Source organism: Gekko japonicus, unplaced genomic scaffold (genome assembly GCF_001447785.1).
Source record: "Gekko japonicus isolate JY-2015 unplaced genomic scaffold, Gekko_japonicus_V1.1 scaffold2594, whole genome shotgun sequence".
NCBI lineage: Eukaryota > Metazoa > Chordata > Lepidosauria > Squamata > Gekkonidae > Gekko > Gekko japonicus.
In genome coordinates this window covers 50,797-70,104 of record NW_015171580.1, presented here as the reverse complement: position 1 = coordinate 70,104, position 19,308 = coordinate 50,797, and the positions used below count along the sequence as shown (strand labels likewise).

The window sequence follows — 19,308 nt, the reverse complement described above, 5'->3', positions numbered from 1 at the left end:
TGAGGCCTTCATAAGAACATCAGAAGAGCCCTGCTGGATCAGACCAGTGGTCCCTCTAGTCCAGCATCCTGTCTCACAAATGGCCAGCCAGTTCCTCTGGACAGCCAACAACAGGGCACAGAGGCCGAGGCCTTCATAAGAACATTTTTATCCCACCCTCCCCGCAAGCGGGCTCAGGGCAGCTCACAACAAGGGCATCAAGTGCCAGTATAAAACATTAAAATCAAAACACAACAATAAGATTAACATTAATAAAGTGCTCAGTGGTATTATTGCTTCAGTCAAATCAAGATGAAGACTTGAGAATATTAACCCAAGGGATATTAACCCAGAGCCCATTTTGGCAGCGCCGATCCATCACAGTACTGTAAAAGTTTTATATTGGGCCATCCCTCACGATCGTTAGTGGAGGTGGTAGTGGTGGCTCCTAGTTAAAAGCCTGGCGGAAGAGCTCCGTCTTGCAGGTCCAGCAGAACTGTGAAAGTTCCTCTGGACGGCCAACAACAGGGCACAGAAGCTGAGGCCTTCATAAGAACATCAGAAGAGCCCTGCTGGATCAGACCAGTGGTCCATCTAGTCCAGCATCCTGTCTCACACAGTGGCCAACCAGTTCCTTTGAGTCTATACAATATTCCCAAATAGGCCACCCCATACATCTATACAAGTGCATTACAATATCAGCTGTTTCTTTCTCAATCCATTTCCTAATAATCCCTATCTTTTCCCCCTTTTTTCACTGCTACACTGGGTTAGAACATAAGAGAAGCCAATGTTGGATCAGGCCAATGGCCCATTCTGTCTAACACTCTGTGTCACACAGTGGCCAAGCCCAGGTGCCCTTAGGAGGTCCTCCAGCGGGGTCAAAAGCCCCCCCCCACTGTGGCCCCCCAAGCCCCAAGAATACAGAGCATCACCCTGGAGGAAATGGCTACTTTGGAGGATGGACTCCCTTGCATTAGTTTCCCCCCCTCCCCAATCTCCAGGAATTTCCCAATGGAGCTGGCATCCATAGTCAGGATGCCCATAGAATAGGGGAGGTGGGCTCCAGTCGTAAGTCACCACGAAACCCTTTGCATGAGTGGCAATGAAAAAAGCTAACAAATAAATAACATTTTAAAAATTCAGTTGCAGAATTTGGGGTCTTTTACTGGCAAAAGCGGGGGGGGGAGTTGCTTCAGAGAGCCAGTTTGGTGTAGTGGTTAAGTGTGCGGACTCTAATCTGGGAGAACCGGGTTTGATTCCCCACTCCTCCACTTGCACCTGGCTGGATGACCTTGGGTCAGTCACAAGCTCTGGCACAGCTGTCCTTGAAAAAGAGCAGTTTCTGTCAGAGTTCTCTCAGCCCCATCCACCTCACAGGGTGTCTGTTGTGGGGAGGGGGAAGGGAAAGGAGTTTGTAAGCCGCTCTGAGACACCTTTGGGTAGTGAAGGGTGGGGTATAAATCCAATCTCTTCTTCTTCTTCTTCTTCTTCTTCTTCCAGAGTTTGATTCAGAATTCTAGACCTTCCAGATAACCCATGGGGAAATAGTTTTCCCTAACCCACTCCTGTGTGGATTCATTAATTGTGAATTGGATGTTACAAAAAAAAAAAATTATGTCTCCAGCTTCTGTACATGTCCACCCAACTTACTTTATCTAATTGTTTGTGCAATTCCAAGGACTTCCCTAAAATGTCATACTGTTTCTTGGTCTCGTTGGCAAAGTCGTCACAGATGCGCCTGAGTTCAACACACTTTGGTCTAATGGAATCAATTGCATAATGGTTGTTTTGGATCAGCTGGTCTCCATGGACAGCCAGGGACTGGGCTTTTTCCAAAGGTTCCTGCAGAAAAAAAATAACAACAAATGTTTTTAAAGGGTAAGAAAAAAAATTACCCACCTTCAAGTGGACCATGAACTAAACAGATTTCCCATCATCTCTATGCAAACCTGGTCTGCATCTATGCATCGCTGGAAACTGCAGTATGGGGGAGCTGCTGCATGACCGTGGTTATTTGCAACTTAATCGGCTGGCCTACATGGGAAGATGAAGCTGCAACCAGTGTTCCCTCTAAGCTGAGTTAGTGTGAGCTAGCTCACAGTTTTTTAGCCTCCGGCTCACACATTTTTGTCTTTGCTCAGGAAGGAGGGCTCCAGAGCCAACTAATTTATGCAGTATCCGAATCGCTCTATCACAACTTTAATCCCAGTGGCTCACAGAGTAGAATTTTTGCTCAGAAGACTCCACAGCTTAGAGGGAGCATGGGTTGCAACTGATTAATGCTGCTTTAAAAACAGTGCAACATCCAACGTTGTGTGGATGCAGCCCCGGAGTAGCTTTCTCTTGCTCTCCCAAACAGCTCGTCCCACTCTCTGTTGCTCCCCCTTAGGCCTCAACTACCCTCCTAAACATATTCCTAGTTGGATCTTTCCCCCACCCATCTCACAATGCCCGGAGCATAATGCCTTAGTGCTCATCTCCAACCATAAAAAAGGTAAAGGTTCCCTTGCTCGAAAGCCAGTCGAATCCGACTCTAGGGTTGCGGTGCTCATCTCCGTTTCAAAGACGAAGAGCCAGCGCTGTCCGAAGACGTTTCCGTGGTCATGTGGCCGGCATGACTAAACACCGAGGCGCACGGAACACTGTTACCTTCCCACCGAAGTGGTACCTATTTATCTACTTGCAATTTCTTGCTTTCGAACTGCTAGGCTGGCAGGAGCTGGAACTAGAGATGGGAGCTCACTCCATCATGCGGCACCCGGGTCTCGAACTGCTACAGACCTTGTGGTCTGCAGCTCAGCATCTTAACCTCTAAGCCACCGCGGCCCCTTGACCCAGCCCATGCCCATTTAATTGCATGAGGTCACGCTTGCCCCTTTCGACTACATTTGCAGTCCAGGCCTGCTAACAGATATATTCAGGGGCAGGGACATGGGGTGGGCCGTGACGTCCTGTGTGCCACTAAACATGAGCCTGCAGTGCGATGTGGCTGCGAAGAAAGCTAATGCAATCTTAGGATGCATGAACAGAAGCATTGTGTCCAGATCATAGGAGATGGTAGTCAGTGTTCCCTCTAAGCTGAGTTAGTGTGAGCTAGCTCACAGTTTTTTAGCCTCCGGCTCACAGATTTTTTTTGTCTTAGCTCGGGAAGGAGGGCTCCAGAGCAAACTAATTTATGCAGTCGCCAAATTGCTCACTCACAACTTTAATGCCAGTAGCCCACAAAGTAGAATTTTTGCTCATAAGACTCCACAGCTTAGAGGGAGCATTGGTGGTAGTTCCGCTCTATTCTGCTATGGTCAGGCCTCACCTGGAGTCCTGTGTCCAGTTTTGGGCACCACGTTTTAGGAAGGATGTTGACAAGCTCGAGCGTGTCCAGAAGAGGGCAACCAGGATGGTCGGAGGGTTGAAACCCAAGTCTTATGAGGAAAAGGCTGAAAGAGTTGGGTCTGTTTAGCCTGGGAAGGAGAAGGCTTAGAGGGGACAGGATTGCAGTCTTCAAGTATTTGAAGGGCTGTCATGTAGAAGGTGGAGTGGATCTATTTTATCTTGCTCCGGATTGCGAGACTAGATCTAATGGGTTGAAATTACAAGGGAGTCGTTACCGGATAAATATCAGGAGAGACTTCCTAACTGTCAGAGTGGTTGAGCAGTGGAACAGTCTGCCTCTGGAGGTGGTGGATGCTCCTTCGCTGGACGTTTTCAAGCGGAGGTTGGATGACCATCTTTCAGGTATGTTGTAGGTATGTAGGGCTATTCTTCAGCTATGCTCCTGCAGAGTGCAGGGGGTTGGACTAGATGACCTGCAAGGTCCCTTCCAATTCTAACATTCTATGATTCTAAGTCATAAGTTTCCAGGGGGAAACCTGGAAGCGACATAGGGTAGCTCTAGGAATTGCTGGAAACCCCATGGTAATCCTGGAGTTTCTGGTGATTCATAGAGCTACTCTCTGTCACTCTCAGGTTCCCCAGAAGACACAGCAGTCACAGGATGCTGGCTTAAAATAAAAAATCTTCCGCTGCTGCTTAGAGCTTCCTGTCCATGAGGAAGGGGGCAGGCAGCCTTACTTCCTACCTGTGTCTCCTCCTCTCCCTTTTCCCTGCCCCTATTTTCTTCTTGTCTGTTAGAATGTGGGTCAAAAGCACCCGGAGGTGGTTAGACACTATACAGTGATAGTACAATATACTTCTTAATAATAAAAGCCTAGAGTTCAAGTTCAAGTTCAAGACCTTTATTGGCATAGATCATAATCATACAGTCGCCATTCAGTTCATTGATTTGACACACAGCTTCCTCATTATAAGGCAGTTACAGAACTTGGCAACCGCTAATAAAAGCCTAGAAAAAGACAAACCTGTCCTTTCTCCTCTAATTGCTTCCGTTCCTTCAGAAGGTGCTCCACACGAGAGACGCTGTCTCCAATATCCGTGAACACGGCTTGCGTTTCCATCAAGTTATCCAGCGCCAGTTTAACCTACACGGGAGACATGCAGAAAATGACAGGGAGGAATTAGCAAATGGCCTACCGTTTCCTGACTATTATTGGGTTATAACTGAGGCCATTTGGACACACTCGTAGGAGCAGAACAGATCTCCTCTCAATAAATATGAACATTCTTCAGACATGAGCAGGATAGGTTCGAAGGACCCTGTATGTTTCCCCAATGCAGCTAATTGGGGTGGGGGGGACAGTCACGGGAACAATGCAGGGGAAAAGGTGAAATAGCCCCTTCCCCAGTGTGCTTCCTCAACTTTAGACGGAGCTCCTCTCCGCTCCACAACATCTGTGAGGTTTTTATAAATATGCACAGATCCTGATCATCAATCTACTTCAATGTTATTTGTTTACCTAACTGGGCCCTGCTTCCCCCCCAACTGTGGACACAAAGCTGCTTACAACATCTTTCTACTCTCCACAACTTTATGCAAATAGCCTACCGTTTCCTGACTATTATTGGGTTATAACTGAGGCCATTTGGACACACTCGTAGGAGCAGAACAGATCTCTTCTCAATAAATATGAACATTCTTCAGACATGACCAGAAAAGGTTCGAAGGACCCTGTATGTTTCCCCAATGCAGCTAATTGGGGTGGGGGGGACAGTCACGGAAACAATGCAGGGGGAAAGGTGAAATTGCCCCGTCCCCAGCATGCTTCCTCAACATTAGACGGAGCCCCTCCCCGCTCCACAACAGCTGTGAAGTTTTTAAAAATAGGCACAGATCCTGATCATCAATCTACTTCAGTGTTATTTGTTTAGATAACTGAGCCCTGCTTCCCCCCCAACTGTGGACACAAAGCTGCCTACAATATCTTTCTACTCTCTGCAGCTTTATCCTCACAACCAACCTTGTGAGGGAGGTTAGGTTGAGCGTTATGTGACCGGCCCATGGTCACCCAGTGAGCTTCCATGACAGCGTGGCGATTCGAACCTGGATCTTCTAGATTGGGGGTCCCCAATCTTTTGGAGCCTGTGGGCACCGTTATGATTCTGACACACGTGGTGGGCAGAAGAACTGCAAAATGGCTGCCACAGGTTACCTTCAGGCACACGATTAAGATCTCTGTGCTGTGGTGGCAGCTGCTGCCAAAGTCACATATTTAAAAACCTGCACAGCCAATCAGATCTCCAGTACCCAATGTCATGGGCATGGATGAGGATGAGCTGACAGAGCCTGCAGAAACCACAGCTGGCCCCTCTGAAGCAGCAGAGGAGGGTAGCTGGCAAGTGCCTACAACAGCAGTCTTCACACCTGGCCCAGATAAGAAGGAAGAACGCAAGCTGAAAGTCCTCCTGACTCACCCAACTGCGGCAAAACTTAGCAACTAAGCGAAGAGAGGCCAGGCTACAAGGGTGATGCTCCGCCAGCCCAGAGTTCTAACAGGAGACTGGGCAATCATGCAGCCGGCTAATTGGTAACAGCATTTAACTCCACACTCTGGAAGCAATGAGTCAGCTTTGTGCTGCTGCTTGCATCCACTCCGGCTTGGCTCTTGTACCTAGAGCTTTGGATCTCCTGGTTTTGGACTTGGGTCTATGTTCCTGGCTCCTGACCCCAGCTTGGCTTTTGGACATTGCACTGTCTTCTTGGCTTCTGACCTTGGCCTGTTCTGGACTCTCTTTGGACTGGCACCCCAGCCCGTGACACCCAATCAGAAGCCTTGATGGGCAAAAGCCCCAGCTGGCACTGCCCATTTTATAAAACCACTTAGCAGGCGCCAAGAAAGGTGTTAGCGGGCGCCCTGGCTCCCATGGGCACCATGTTGGAGACCCCGTTCTAGATCCTTGTCTGGTACTCTAACCACTACACCACACTGTTTCTTGGAATTTTTGGCACCTGGAAGTTTACAGGCAGGAGAAGGAGTCCTTCCTGACCTTCTGCTGATTCTGCCAGGTATCTGCCGGCAACAGCTGGCACAGGTGTTCAGATCAGACACATAATCAGACACTCAAAAAAAACATAGAGAGAATAATATTGTCCCAGTTCCGACTGCCCGGGCCTCTCCCTCGAGCCGCGGCTCCCCCGCTTACCGCGACCACCGGCTTCAAAACGGGCAAGGCTGCGGTGGATCAGGAGGCAGGAAGCAAGGGGGACGAAGGCTACCGGGCCACAGCTCAGCCCCTTCCCCGCAGAGGGAGACCGGCCAGAGGGCGGCTCGCACAGAGGCGACGTCTTTGCCGAGGCCCGCGGGGCCTGCGCAACAAAGCAACGATGGTCAATCCGCGCCAGCCTCTGACTCCTCTGTTCCGGGCGGGGTCAAAACGCTCCGCCCTGGGCAGAGCGTCGGAGCTCTTATAAGGGGGCAGAGCCACCTATGATTGACACTCAGCCAGTAAGAGGGAGGGGAGGGGGAAAATAGGTATAAAAGGGGAACGAGATGGGAGGCCGAGGAGAAAAAGGAACTGCAGAGTCGAGGGAGGAGACGGGCCGACCGGAGGTCGGAGGAAGAGACGACTAGGCGGGCGTCTCCCAAGGTTCTAGCAGGGATGCAGGTGACGAAACCAGGTGGCCGGTCCAATTTCTGAGGCCTCCTGTTCCCCCTTTAAGAGGGGAAAGTCACTCCGGGACGGCAACTGGGGACAAAGAAGACCCCCTCCAGCAGGCTGGGGCGCCACAAATATGTTCTGCTTACAACAGACATGCAGACAAGACAGTCAACCAGTGTTTCACCAGCATTTGGGATGGGAGAAAACAAACAAACACGTTCCGAATAGTAAGCAACAAGCAAAGACAGTACCTCTCTGAAATCCTGCTCAAAGTGTCGGAGCTGTAGGCACTGTTCTAGCTTAAGGTGGTGCTTGGACCAGAACTGATCGAAGGCTCTCTCTGTTTCATCCAGCTGAGCTAGCAACCTGGCGGGGGCAATCAGAGAGAGGCTTTGTGAATTTCCTGCATTGCGCAGGGGGTTGGACTAGATGACCCTGGAGGTCCCTTACAATTCTATGATTCTATGATTCTATGACATACGGCCCTAGAATCCAGAACCGAGAAGAGGACGACACAGAAGCATACTGAAATGCCCCTGTAGAGGTCTATGGTGCAGCCTCATTTGGAATACTGTGTACAGTTCTGGTCACCACACCTCAAAAAGGACATGGCAGAGCTGGGAAGAGTACCGAGGAGGGCAACCAAGATGATGAGGGGGTTGGAGCACCTTCCCTAGGAGGAAAGGCTGAAGGGTCTGGGACTCTGAAGCTTAGAAAACAGATAACTAAGGGGGGGACATGATAGAGGTTTATCAAACTGTGCATGGGGTGGAGAGAGTTGACCGAGAGAACTTTTGCCCCTCTCCCAAAACACTAGAACTTGAGGGCGTCCAAGGAAGCTGATGGGCAGTAGGTTCAGGACGGACAAAAGGAAATACTACTTTATACAGAGAGTGATTAAATTGTGGAACTCGCTACCAGAGGATGTCGTGATGGCCACAGGAATAAACAGCTTGAAATGGGGATTAGATAGGTTCATGGAGGATAAGTCTGTCAGTGGCTACTAGCCATGGTGACTGAGGGGAACCTCCACAGTCAGAGGCACTAATCCTCTGAGTCCCAGAGCCAGGAGGCAACATCAGGGGAAGGCCAGAGGTCCATCAGTGGCTATTAGCCACAAGGTATAGATAGGGGCTCTGGGGCAAGTGACGCTCTGTCATCTTGGTGCTTGGGGGGGGGTCAACAGTGGGAGGGCTTCTAATGTCCTGGCCCCACTGGTGGACCTCCTGATGGGACCTGGTATTTTTGGCCACTGTGTGACACAGAGTGTTGGACTGGATGGGCCTTTGGCCTGATCCAACATTGGCGTCTCTTATGGTCTTATGTTCTTATGAAGGCCTCAGCTTCTCTGTCCTGTTGTGGGCCATTCAGAGGAACTAGTTGGCTACTAGGCTTCCCAAGTCCCCCCAGGGGCCCACCCCAGAGGCCCGTTCCCCGCCGCCGCCGGATTGGGCCCCCGGGGGAACTCCACCCTGACGTGCACATCACCCGGAAGAGACGCGACTACGCCGGGCACGCTGGGAGCGGGGCCACGGCAATCCGAGGGAAAACTCTATGGTTTTCCCTCGTATGGCCATGGCCCCGCCCCAGCGTGCCTGCCGTTGTCACGTCACTTCTGGGAGATGCGCATGCGGCGCGCACGTGCACCAGACGCCAGCCAGGAGCCCCCCGCTCCAGCAGAAGATCGACTTGGCAACCCTATTGGCTACTGTGTGAGACATGATGCTGGAGTCGGTGGACTATTGGTCTGATCCAGCAGGGCTCTTTTTATGTCAGCTTTTCTTGGATGGACAATTTAGCTTAGCAGTTTTAACTTCCGCTATAGAAGAGTTCACAGAAACATCACTTGATGTTTCCATTATGACTGGTCAGGCAAGGTACCTTAGGAAATGCTAACATCTTCAGGCTGCCCAATTGACAAAAACGGTACCCTCCATGGGTTAACATTAGACCTGTTTGTCGACTGATACATCGGAGGGCTCAAATACCTGTTCTGCTGGGTGTTGCATTTCTGACACGAGTTAACTATAAAACGATGACCTGTTCTTTCATTCATTCCTTCAAACAAACAAACCAAAAAAAGTACATCTGTGCAGGTAACTATTTGGAGCAAAAAAAATAAAATAATGCAGGCAGGTTTGCCCTTCTCAGGGATTAGTGAATGTGACTGGATTTATAAATCTGAGCTCCACACCTACCTCTCCACGGTCGCCACGTTTTCGAGTTCGTCTGGACTGAGTTTGCTGGTGGCACTTCTTGTGACGGGTTCGCGGATGCAGGTGAGCAGCGTGGCCCCCTGCTTCACGGCAAGTTTCAGCTCATCCTGAGGAAGAATAAGAAGAGGAAGAGATAGGATTTATATCCCGCTCTTCACTACCCAAAGGAGGCTTACAATCTCCCTTCCCTTTCCCCTCCCCACAACAGGCACCCTGTGAGGTAGGTGGGGCTGAGAGAGCTCTTTCGAGGACTGCTCTTGACTGAACAGCTCTGAGAGAACTTGTGACTGACCCAAGGTCACACCAGCCGCTGCATGTGGAGGCGTGGGGAATCAAACCTGGTTCTCCCAGATTAGAATCTGCACTCTTAAACTACTACACCAAACTGAAGGAGGAAAAAAGAAAGAAAAGTAAACTGCACAGGGGGTCGGTATCCCGAGTTGCCTCACATGGCCTGACTTTGGGAGGGGGAGTTGGTTTACACCCAAGATCCACCTCGTCCCTCCAGGTCACCTCTGTTTTCTCTCTCTCAGGTCCCAGAGTGGCAGCTAGGAGTAGGGTTGCCAAACTCCAGGTGGTAGAAAAGAAACAAGCAACCGTGATGTGTTTTGCCACAAAAGTCTCCAAAGACTAGAAATGTCTTTTTCCAATATTCAGTTTACTGGATGCAATTCGAACGCCATCAACACCAACGGATCATGCATATTATATCTCGTTTCGTGTAGATGAGTGGATTTGATGAGTGTCCACTGATGGATTTGATGAGTGTTACTATGAGATACTACCAGAGAGTTTGTTAAATGGATTAATATTGTATTTCAACGCTATTCACTTTGACACAGTTGTACACAAAACAAGGTGATATGCATGATGCCTTGGTGTTGATGGCGTTTGAATTGCATCCAGTAAACTGAATATTGGGAAAATTAAATTTCTAGTCTTTGGAGACTTTTGTGGCAAAACACATCACGGTTGTTTGTTTCTTTTCTGCTTCCATCCCGTGATCTCTCTCTTTGGTTTGCAACCTCCAGGTGGTGGCTGGAGATCTCCTGGAAATACAGCTGGTCTCCAGGCAACAGAGATTAGTTCACATGGAGAAAATGGCAACGGATTCTGCATCTAGCATTCGCTCCACATTTTCTCAACTGGGAGGGAAAAGTGCAGCTCAAAACCACATTCAGATACCCTGGGGGCAACGCTGTAATGACTGCAAAGTCAGCCCTGAACGGCCATAAAACGGCCATAAATCTGTGCAGACGGTACCATAAAATCCAGTGATGAAAGGAAGCGAAAGCGGCATGGAGTGTGGAGGCCACCCTAAAATCCGGAGATCAAAGGAAGCGAAAGCAGCATGCAATGCAGAGGGGAATTTCTGTTCCAAGGTGGGTTTCATAAAACAACGGAGGGAAAAGCCAATGCAGAATCAGCCTTTGGAAGTGGACTCTATGGCACTATATCCCATTTAAGTCCCTCCCCTCGCCAAATCTCCAGGTATTTGCCAACCTGGGGCTGGCAACCTTGGCTGGGAGTCTTCCTTGGCCCAGAGCTCCAAGGGTTTAAACGTCCTCACAATTCCTGGGAAGAAGGAAACTTTGAAGGAGGAAACACACGCTGACTAAGGAAAGCCCAGGCGCTTATCAGTCCTCCTCATCCTCTGGCAGAAAACCCTTTCATTTAAATAAGGGCAGCCAATGACAAGCCCTGCCTCACTATGTCCCCACCCAGTTCCTGAAAAGCTTGGTAGGGGCCAAAGGAAGTACCGGCCAGCATGACGGCACCCTCCGGCACCACACTGGGGAACCGAGCACACACATCATAATTAAGCCTGGCAACCTAGCATGGGGGCACCAATGGCCCAATGCACAACGCAACAGCCAGGTCTGGGTGGTGGCGGCCCCGTGAAGCTGACGAACGCCAGACCATCTCGTAATGATTGAGTAGGCTGCGAAAACAGTCAGTCGTGGTATATTTCAAAGGCACACCAGTTTTATAGCACAGGTCCAGTGGCCCCTTGCAGAACCAATGACAACTAGGCTTCCGAAGTCCCCCCGGGGGGCGGGGAAACCCCCGCCCCAGAGGCCCTTTCCCCAATGCCAGTGGATCAGGCCCCAGGGGAAACCCCACCCCGACGTGCGCGTCACCCGGAAGTGATGCGACCACGCCGGGCACGCTGGGCACTCTATGGTTTTCCCTCGGATGATTGTGGCCCCGCCCCCAGCGTGCCCGGCGTCATCACATCACTTCCGGCTCCAGCGGCTACAGAGAAATTTCAACTTGGCAACCCTAATGACAACATTTATCCCTGCATGAATTAGTCTTGAAGGTGCCACTGGAGGTGTTTCGTTTGGCTACCAGAGACTGACAAAGCTACTTCACTGGCAATACCAGTTCTACCATAAACAGATGCGATATCACAGAATACAATATACAGAAAGCAAGCAAGCACTGTACAAATAACGCAGACCACAAGTGCTTAAAAAGTCATGAAAAAAGAGTAAATTTATATAACAAAAATAATGGGGACCACATGTATCAGTAAAACCATGACTAATGCAAGTCCATAAATGGTATACAGACAAAATGAAAGTCCATAAATGGTACACAGACAAAGACGAAGACTCTGGATTTTGATCTTCGTTTCGATAGCTCTTCTTCAAGAAGTTCACACTACTTCATGAAGTACTCATAATGTACAAAAGACTTCAAAATGGTATATGTAGGAGGAAAAATCCTTAGCACAGCACTCACAGTGTATAAAAGCCTTCAGACCAGCATTACAGGAAAAAACTCAATCCTATCATAATCATTCAAAGCCGGGCACGCGATCAACAATAGAACAAACTCTCCAATAGTTGGTAAGCCATCCACCATCCAGCTCAATGGTTCTGCACAACGAAAAGCGTCTTTGTACTCTGTGTGTGTGTTAAGTGCTGTCAAGTTACTTTTTTTTTTATAACCCCCGATGGGGACCTCTCTGTGTCAAGGTGAGAAGAAGAAAATGGTAGGCAGTAAATTTATATCTACTCCAGAAGGTGGGTAGGGTGGCTACTCCAGAAGGTAGAGACAATGACTCAGCCCTACCCACCTTCTGGAGTAGATATAAATTTACTGCCTACCATTTTCTTCTTCTCACCTCGACACAGAGAGTACTCCATCTTTCTGTGTCATACCTCTGAGGATGCCAGTCACAGCTGCTGGCGAAACGTCAGGTCCTACAATGCCAAGACCACACAACCCGGAAAATCTACAGCAACTAAGGAACCTTCTACCTTTACCTTCTAATGAGGAACTGAAAGGGAGATGGATAGGGCTGGGGGGGAGGGCGACTGCCAGACCCCTGATCCCAGGGCTTCTCTGCCTTTGTCCGGAGCAGAGCTGCGGAGCTGCAAAGACCCACCTTCAGCTTGTTATGTTGCTCCATGTGGGAAGAAAGGAGCTCCTCCGTGCACTGGACATCATTGGGGAGTTCGGTCTCCGCCAAGTCTGTTCCAAAGGACTGCAGCATCTGAGCGGTGGTCTTCACGGTCATGGCAAAATTCTCGATCGCCTGGAAGAATCAGGAGATTAAAGAGAGTTAAAGAAATACATTATTTCATAGAATCACAGAGTGGGAAGGAGCCAGCCAGGCCATCTGGTCCAACCCCCTACTCAGTGCATGTTCAGTCTAGAGCAGGTATGTCCAACAGGTAGGTCGCAGAGGGGTCAGAGGTAGATCACCAGCCCCACTTGGTCTCACTGAGGGTCTCACCAATGAGCAAGAGCAAAGTTTTAAAGATTGCGCAAGATCAGCCTGGATCAATACTTGACCTACATTTAACAAAAATAACTCCGAATACGTTTCCATGGCTGTACATAAGAACATAAGAGACGCCAATGTTGGATCAGGCCAAAGGCCCATCCAGTCCAACACTCTGTGTCACACAGTGGCCAGAAATACCAGTGCCATCAGGAGGTCCACCAGTGGGGCCAGGACATTAGAAGCCCTCCCACTGTTGACCCCCCCCCCAAGCACCAAGAAGACAGAGCATCACTTGCCCCAGAGCCCCTATCTATACCTTGTGGCTAATAGCCACTGATGGACCTCTGCTCCATATGCTTATCTAATTCCCTTTTGAAGTTGTCCATGCTTGTAGCCGCCACCACTTCCTGTGGCAGTGAATTCCAAGTGTTAATCACTCTTTGGGTGAAGAAGGACTTCCTTTTATCCGTTCTAACCCGACCGCTCAGCAATTTCATGGAGTGCCCACGGGTTCTTGTATTGTGAGAAAGGGAGAAAAGTACCTCTTTCTCTACCTGCTCTTTCCCATGCATAATCTTATAAACCTCAATCATGTCACCCCTCAGTCGTCGTTTCTCCAAGCTAAAGAGCCCTAAGCGCCTTAACCTTTCCTCATAGGGAAAGTGTTCCAACCCATGTACATGACAGAAGCTGAACTTCTTCCCACTAACACTTAGGGAGGGCTAGTGCAGGACCCACTTTCAGAGGCTCCGTGACCCACTTTGGGGTCCTGACCCACAGGTTGGGAAACACTGCCCTAGATGGACTAAGCCGCAGAGAGAGAATCATGAACACTCTCAAAATTAAACACTTCCCCCACCTCACAATCCAGCCCGATTACAGATTCACATACAGATTTTCTGACATGAATATTGCTTTGTACGGGGCATTCCCTGAGTAGTGGGAAGCCCGTACAGAATCGGTTTTATTTAAAGCAGTATGGACTTGCAGTGTTCCTGTAATAACCTGTTTATTGACTAACGTACAAGAAGTAGAAGAGATTGGATTTATACCCCACCTTTCACTACCCGAAGGAGTCTCAGAGCGGCTTACGATCTCCTTTCCCTTCCCCTCCCTACAAAAGACACCCTGTGAGGTAGGTGGGGCTGAGAGAGCTCTCTTGAGAACTGCCCTTGAGAGAACAGCTCTGAGAGAACATATGACTGACCCAAGGTCACACCAGCAGCTGCATGTGGAGAAGGAGTGGGGAAACAAACCTGGTTCTCCCAGATTAGAATCCGTGCCTCTAACCACTACACCAAACTGGCTCTCAAGTCATGGATGTGTTTAGGGGTGCAGAAACAAGAGAAGAAGGACACAGGGAAAGTCCTCCAAAGCCAGATAAAATGCATGACATGCCAAAACATGCGCATGCATATACTAGATTTGCCTACCACAATAAGAAGAGGAGATTGGATTTATACCCTGCCCTTCACTACCCAAAGGTGTCTCAGAGCAGTTTACAAACTCCTTTCCCTTCCCCTCCCCACAACAGACACCCTGTGAGGTAAAAGAAGAAGAAGAAAAAGAGATTGGATTTATACCCTGCCCTTCACTAACCGAAGGTGTCTCAGAGCGGCTTACAAACTCCTTTCCCTTCCCCTCCCCACAACAGACACCCTGTGAGGTAGGTGGGGCTGAGAGAGCTCTTGACAGAAACTGCTCTTTTTCAAGGACAGTTCTTATCAGAACTACGGCTTTTGCCCAAGGTCATCCAGCCAGGGGCAAGTGGAGGAGTGGGGAATCAAACCCGGTTCTCCCAGATTAGAGTCCGCGCACTTAACTACAACACCAAACTGGCTCTCTCCAAGGAGGGGCTTGGAGATCCCCCAGAAGTACAACCTATCTCCAGACAACAGTGATCGGTTCTCCTGGAGAAAATGGCTGATTTGGAGGGTAGACTGCACGGCATTATACCTTGCTGAAGTACTTCCCCTCCCAAATACCACCCTCCCTAAACTCTGCCTCCAAAATCTCCAGGAACTGCCCAGCCTTGAGTTGGCAACCCAATGCACAAACAAAAAAAACGACCTCTTAGCCACCGTGTTTGACCACACTAAACTATATTCCAGCTTGGCTACATAAAAGTGAAAGCGACACCCAGCCCAGAATCTCTTACCTGGACTTCCATAAAGCAGAGCACTAGATCCGGTGCCCTTAAGACTCAGCCCAGAGCTAACACTGTTATATTATTTGCTTCTTGTCTCATAAAAGCCCCAAGTGAGATGCATCTGACTCCCAGCACAGGTTTGATAAAGTGAAATAAGAATGCTCTTGGTTAAAAATAAGCACGGGGCTTCATTAAATATGATGCTCAAGCGCTATTTGCAGAGGACAGACCGCTTTGATCGAGCTCAGCCGTCACAACAAAGGGTTTTTTGCTTTTTGAAAAGACTGTGGCAAGGAGGCAGCTGCTGGCTTTTGTTTCCCCCCTCTTCACGTTGTCCCAGTTTGTTTAAAAACAAAATGAGAAAGTGCGCAGCCCACCAAAACATGGCGGCAGTGTTCCCTCTAAGCTGAGTTAGTGTGATCCAGCTCACCGTTTTTTTAGCCTCCGGCTCGCAGATGTTTATGCAGCAGCCAAATCGCTCGCTCGCCGCTTTAATGCCAGGAGCTCACAAAGCAGAATTTTCGCTCACTGGACTCCACAGCTTAGAGGGAGCGTCGCTTGGCGGTGGTGGAAATGCTGCCGTGTCGCAGCCGACCTACGGCAACCCCGTCGGGTTTTCAAGGACAGAGACGAAGAGAGGGGTTCTGTCATTGCCTGTCTGTGCACAGCAACCCTGAATCCCCTTTGCCTGTCCGTAGCCCTTTCCGCACTCTCCTTTCAATCCGTGCTCACCCCCAGTGTCCTCCAAGCAACTCTGCACTGAAATAAAATTCAACCTTCTCTTTAATCCAGGGGTGATTTCCCACAAGCGCTGCTCCGCGGTCACTCCTCCCTTTTGCCCCGATGGTACGTGCCAATTTCACGCAAGCTGCTGTGCGGCCGCATTTTGCCCCGCAGCTTCGTGTGATTTTCCCCGCGTCTACTCAGTCCTCAAAAAAACAGGATTGAGTAGATGCGGGGCAAATCGCACGAAGTTGCGGGGCAAAACGCAGCCGCGCAGCAGCTTGTGTGAAATTGACACGTACCATCGGGGCAAAAGGGAGGAGTGACCGCGGAGCAGCGCTTGTGGGAAATCACCCCTGGATTAAAGAGAAGGTTGAATTTTATTTCAGTGCAGAGTTGCTTGGAGGACACTGGGGGTGAGCACGGATTGAAAGGAGAGTGCGGAAAGGGCTTCTCCCAGGGAAACTGAAGGCATTTAAAAAGAATATTTTAAAACTGCTTAGGACAGATGCACCTACTTGTTTTGAGGGAATGAGGATGAGCCAGCATCCAACTCAGACCCCTCAAAAGTGGGTAAAGACCCAGATGGCCACATGAAGCTGCCTTATAGTGAATGAACTCAAGGGTCCATCAAGGGAAGTCCTGTCTACTTGGACTGGCAGTAGCTCTCCAGGGTCTCAGGCAGAGGTCTTTCGCATCACCTGCTACTTGGTCCTTTTAACTGGAGAGGCCAGGGATTGAACTTGGGACCTTCTGCGTGCCAGGCAGATGCTCTGCCACTGAGCCACGGCCCCTCCCCAGATGCCGCCCTCCACTCCAACTCCATTTAACAATTTTTCATGTGGCATCTTGAGGAGTGGATGAAAAGCTCCTGTGGACCAGATGTGGGCTCTCACGGGCCATACTTCCCCCTTGTTATACAGTTGTCAACCTCCAGGTGAGGCCTGGAGATTTTCTAGAATTACAATGATCTATAGACTACGGAAGAGGAGGAGGAGGAGGAGGAGGAGGAGATTGGATTTATACCCCACCCTTCACTACCCAGAGGAGTCTCAGAGCGGCTTACAAACTCCTTTCCCTTCCCCTCCCCACAACAGACACCCTGTGAGGTAGGTGGGGCTGAGAGAGCTCTGACAGAAACTGCCCTTTTTCAAGAACAGCTCTGGCAGAACTGTGGCTTGCACAAGGTCATCCAGCAGCTGCAAGTGGAGGAGTGGGGAATCAAACCCAGTTCTCCCAGATTAGAGTCCGCGCTCCTAACCGCTACACCAAACTGGCTCTTTACAGGAGGAGGAGGACGAGGAGGACAAGGAGGAGGAGATTGGATTTATACCCCACCCTTCACTACCTGAAGGAGTCTCAGAGTGGCTTACAGTCTCCTTTCCCTTCCCCTCCCCACAACAGACACCCTGTGAGGTAGGTGGGGCTGAGAGAGCTCTGACAGAAACTGCCCTTTTTCAAGAACAGCTCTGGCAGAACTACGGCTTGCCCAAGGTCATCCAGCAGCTGCAAGTGGAGGAGTGGGGAATCAAACCCGGTTCTGCCAGATCAGAGTCCGCGCTCCTAACCACTACACCAAACTGGCTCTTGAGTGGACTCTATGGTGTTGCACCCCTCCCATCCTCCAAAACCTGTCCTCCCCAGGTTCCACCCTCAAATCTCCAGGAATTTCCCAACCCAGAGTCAGCATCCCTAACTGAAGAGGACTGTACCAACAACTGCATCTGAAAAACACGATGAATCTTTTTCATGTGCCAAGATATCAGGGAAAATCTGGTGGTGTGGACATTTAAGCAGGGGTCATTTCGTAGGAAAAGAGGTGCAGGAGCTCATTAGCATAACTCATTAGCATAACTTATTTGCATATGCCACACCCCCTGACATCACCGGACGTGTGTCAGAAGGCAACACCCACCACTCAGGCTCCACTGGACTGTTTTGGATTGCTAGCTATTGGGGAGGGGGGGCGTGCAGATCTGTCCTCGCAGAGGAGGGAGAGCTTGTACCTGAATAAAACTTGGTCTTAAAGGTGCCACTGGACTGTTTTGGACTGGCGGCCATGGGTGAGCTCTGCAGCTTACCTGGCTGCTTCTTGCTCTGACTGAGGGCTGCTGGGAGCAGGGGGTGGGGCTTGTTGCCTGTGCCCGCCCTCTGAGCTCTTTACTGCCGGAGCTCCACTCCTGTGCGCTCCTACAGGAAATGACCCCTGCATTTAAGATCTGGTGTAAATATATGAACGGGCTTGTGGGTCAGTCTTTGGGGCTTTTTAAGAACTGGATCATGTTAAGGGCAAACAGTTCAATCTTATGTTATGTTTACTCAGAAGTAAGTCCAAAAAAACTTACAGTTCGATGATGTATCCACTGGCTGTGCCCATATTCCAAGGTTCCTCCCAACTCCCGAGTCAGCTGACTTTTGTCGATGTACCCATGTAGATCAGAAACCGAATTTAACATGATGATCTGTACCAAATAATTAAGTAAAGAAATAGATAAATAGATAGGCCAAATTCAGCAAACGTTCCAATGAATGAACTCAAGAAAAAGGGAGCAAGTTGGGCCAAACGACAGGGAAGCAGTGTTCCCTCTAAGCTGAGTTAGTGTGAGTTAGCTCACAGTTTTGTAGCCTCCAGCTCACACATTTTTGTCTTAGCTCAGGAAAGATGGCTCCCCTCAGAACTGGGCCCTCACTGTATTCTAAAATCACTTCAAAATGGTGACAGTGTCCTCATGACGGCCACAAGAACACCCTCACGACGAGTAGTTTGGCCCTAAACTGTTCAGAGCTGCAACAAGGGGATTATCCCATTTCATTATCACAACAATCTTACGAGGTAGGTCAGACTGAGATCGAGAGAGACTTGCCGAAGATCACATCATGAGATCCATGGCTGAGCGTGGATCGGAACTGAAGCTGTCCCGGTCCTTGTCGGACTCTCTCTAACCCACCAACCCACACTGAACTTCTGTGGGTTTCTTCGGCAGAGAGCAGGAACAGCTTCTCATATTTCTCAAGCCGCTACGGTTGCCAGGTCATAAGAACATAAGAACATAAGAGATGCCAATGTTGGATCAGGCCAAAGGCCCATCCAGTCCAACACTCTGTGTCACACAGTGGCCAGAAATACCAGTGCCATCAGGAGGTCCAGCCGTGGGGCCAGGACATTAGAAGCCCTCCCACTGTTGACCCCCCCCAAGCACCAAGAAGACAGAGCATCACTTGCCCCAGAGCCCCTATCTATACCTTGTGGCTAATAGCCACTGATGGACCTCTGCTCCATATGCCTATCTAATTCCCTTTTGAAGCCGTCCATACTTGTAGCCGCCACCACTTCCTGTGGCAGTGAATTCCATGGGTTAATTATTCTGGGTGAAGGACTTCCTTTTATCCATGAGAAAAGTACCTCTTTCCCTACCTGCTCTTTCCCATGCATAATCTTATAAACCTCAATCATGTCACCCCTCAGTCGTCGTTTCTCCAAGCTAAGTGGTCCTGTCCACTCACCAGCG

The 19,308-nt window shown here is 49.6% G+C and overlaps 1 protein-coding gene across 1 annotated transcript in view; it reads right to left on the bottom strand.

The window, feature by feature from the left end:
* LOC107117662 (guanine nucleotide exchange factor DBS-like) overlaps window positions 1-19,308 on the bottom strand; it is a gene marked incomplete at both ends in the record, with an annotated part of 237,080 nt that overhangs the window by 173,474 nt on the left and 44,298 nt on the right. Inside the window, 6 exons of the mRNA XM_015419819.1 lie at window positions 1,633-1,824; window positions 4,338-4,457; window positions 7,224-7,338; window positions 9,171-9,295; window positions 12,586-12,735; window positions 18,145-18,261. Of these exons, the coding sequence (XP_015275305.1) occupies window positions 1,633-1,824; window positions 4,338-4,457; window positions 7,224-7,338; window positions 9,171-9,295; window positions 12,586-12,735; window positions 18,145-18,261 (819 nt within the window). The remainder of the gene's footprint in view (window positions 1-1,632; window positions 1,825-4,337; window positions 4,458-7,223; window positions 7,339-9,170; window positions 9,296-12,585; window positions 12,736-18,144; window positions 18,262-19,308) is intronic.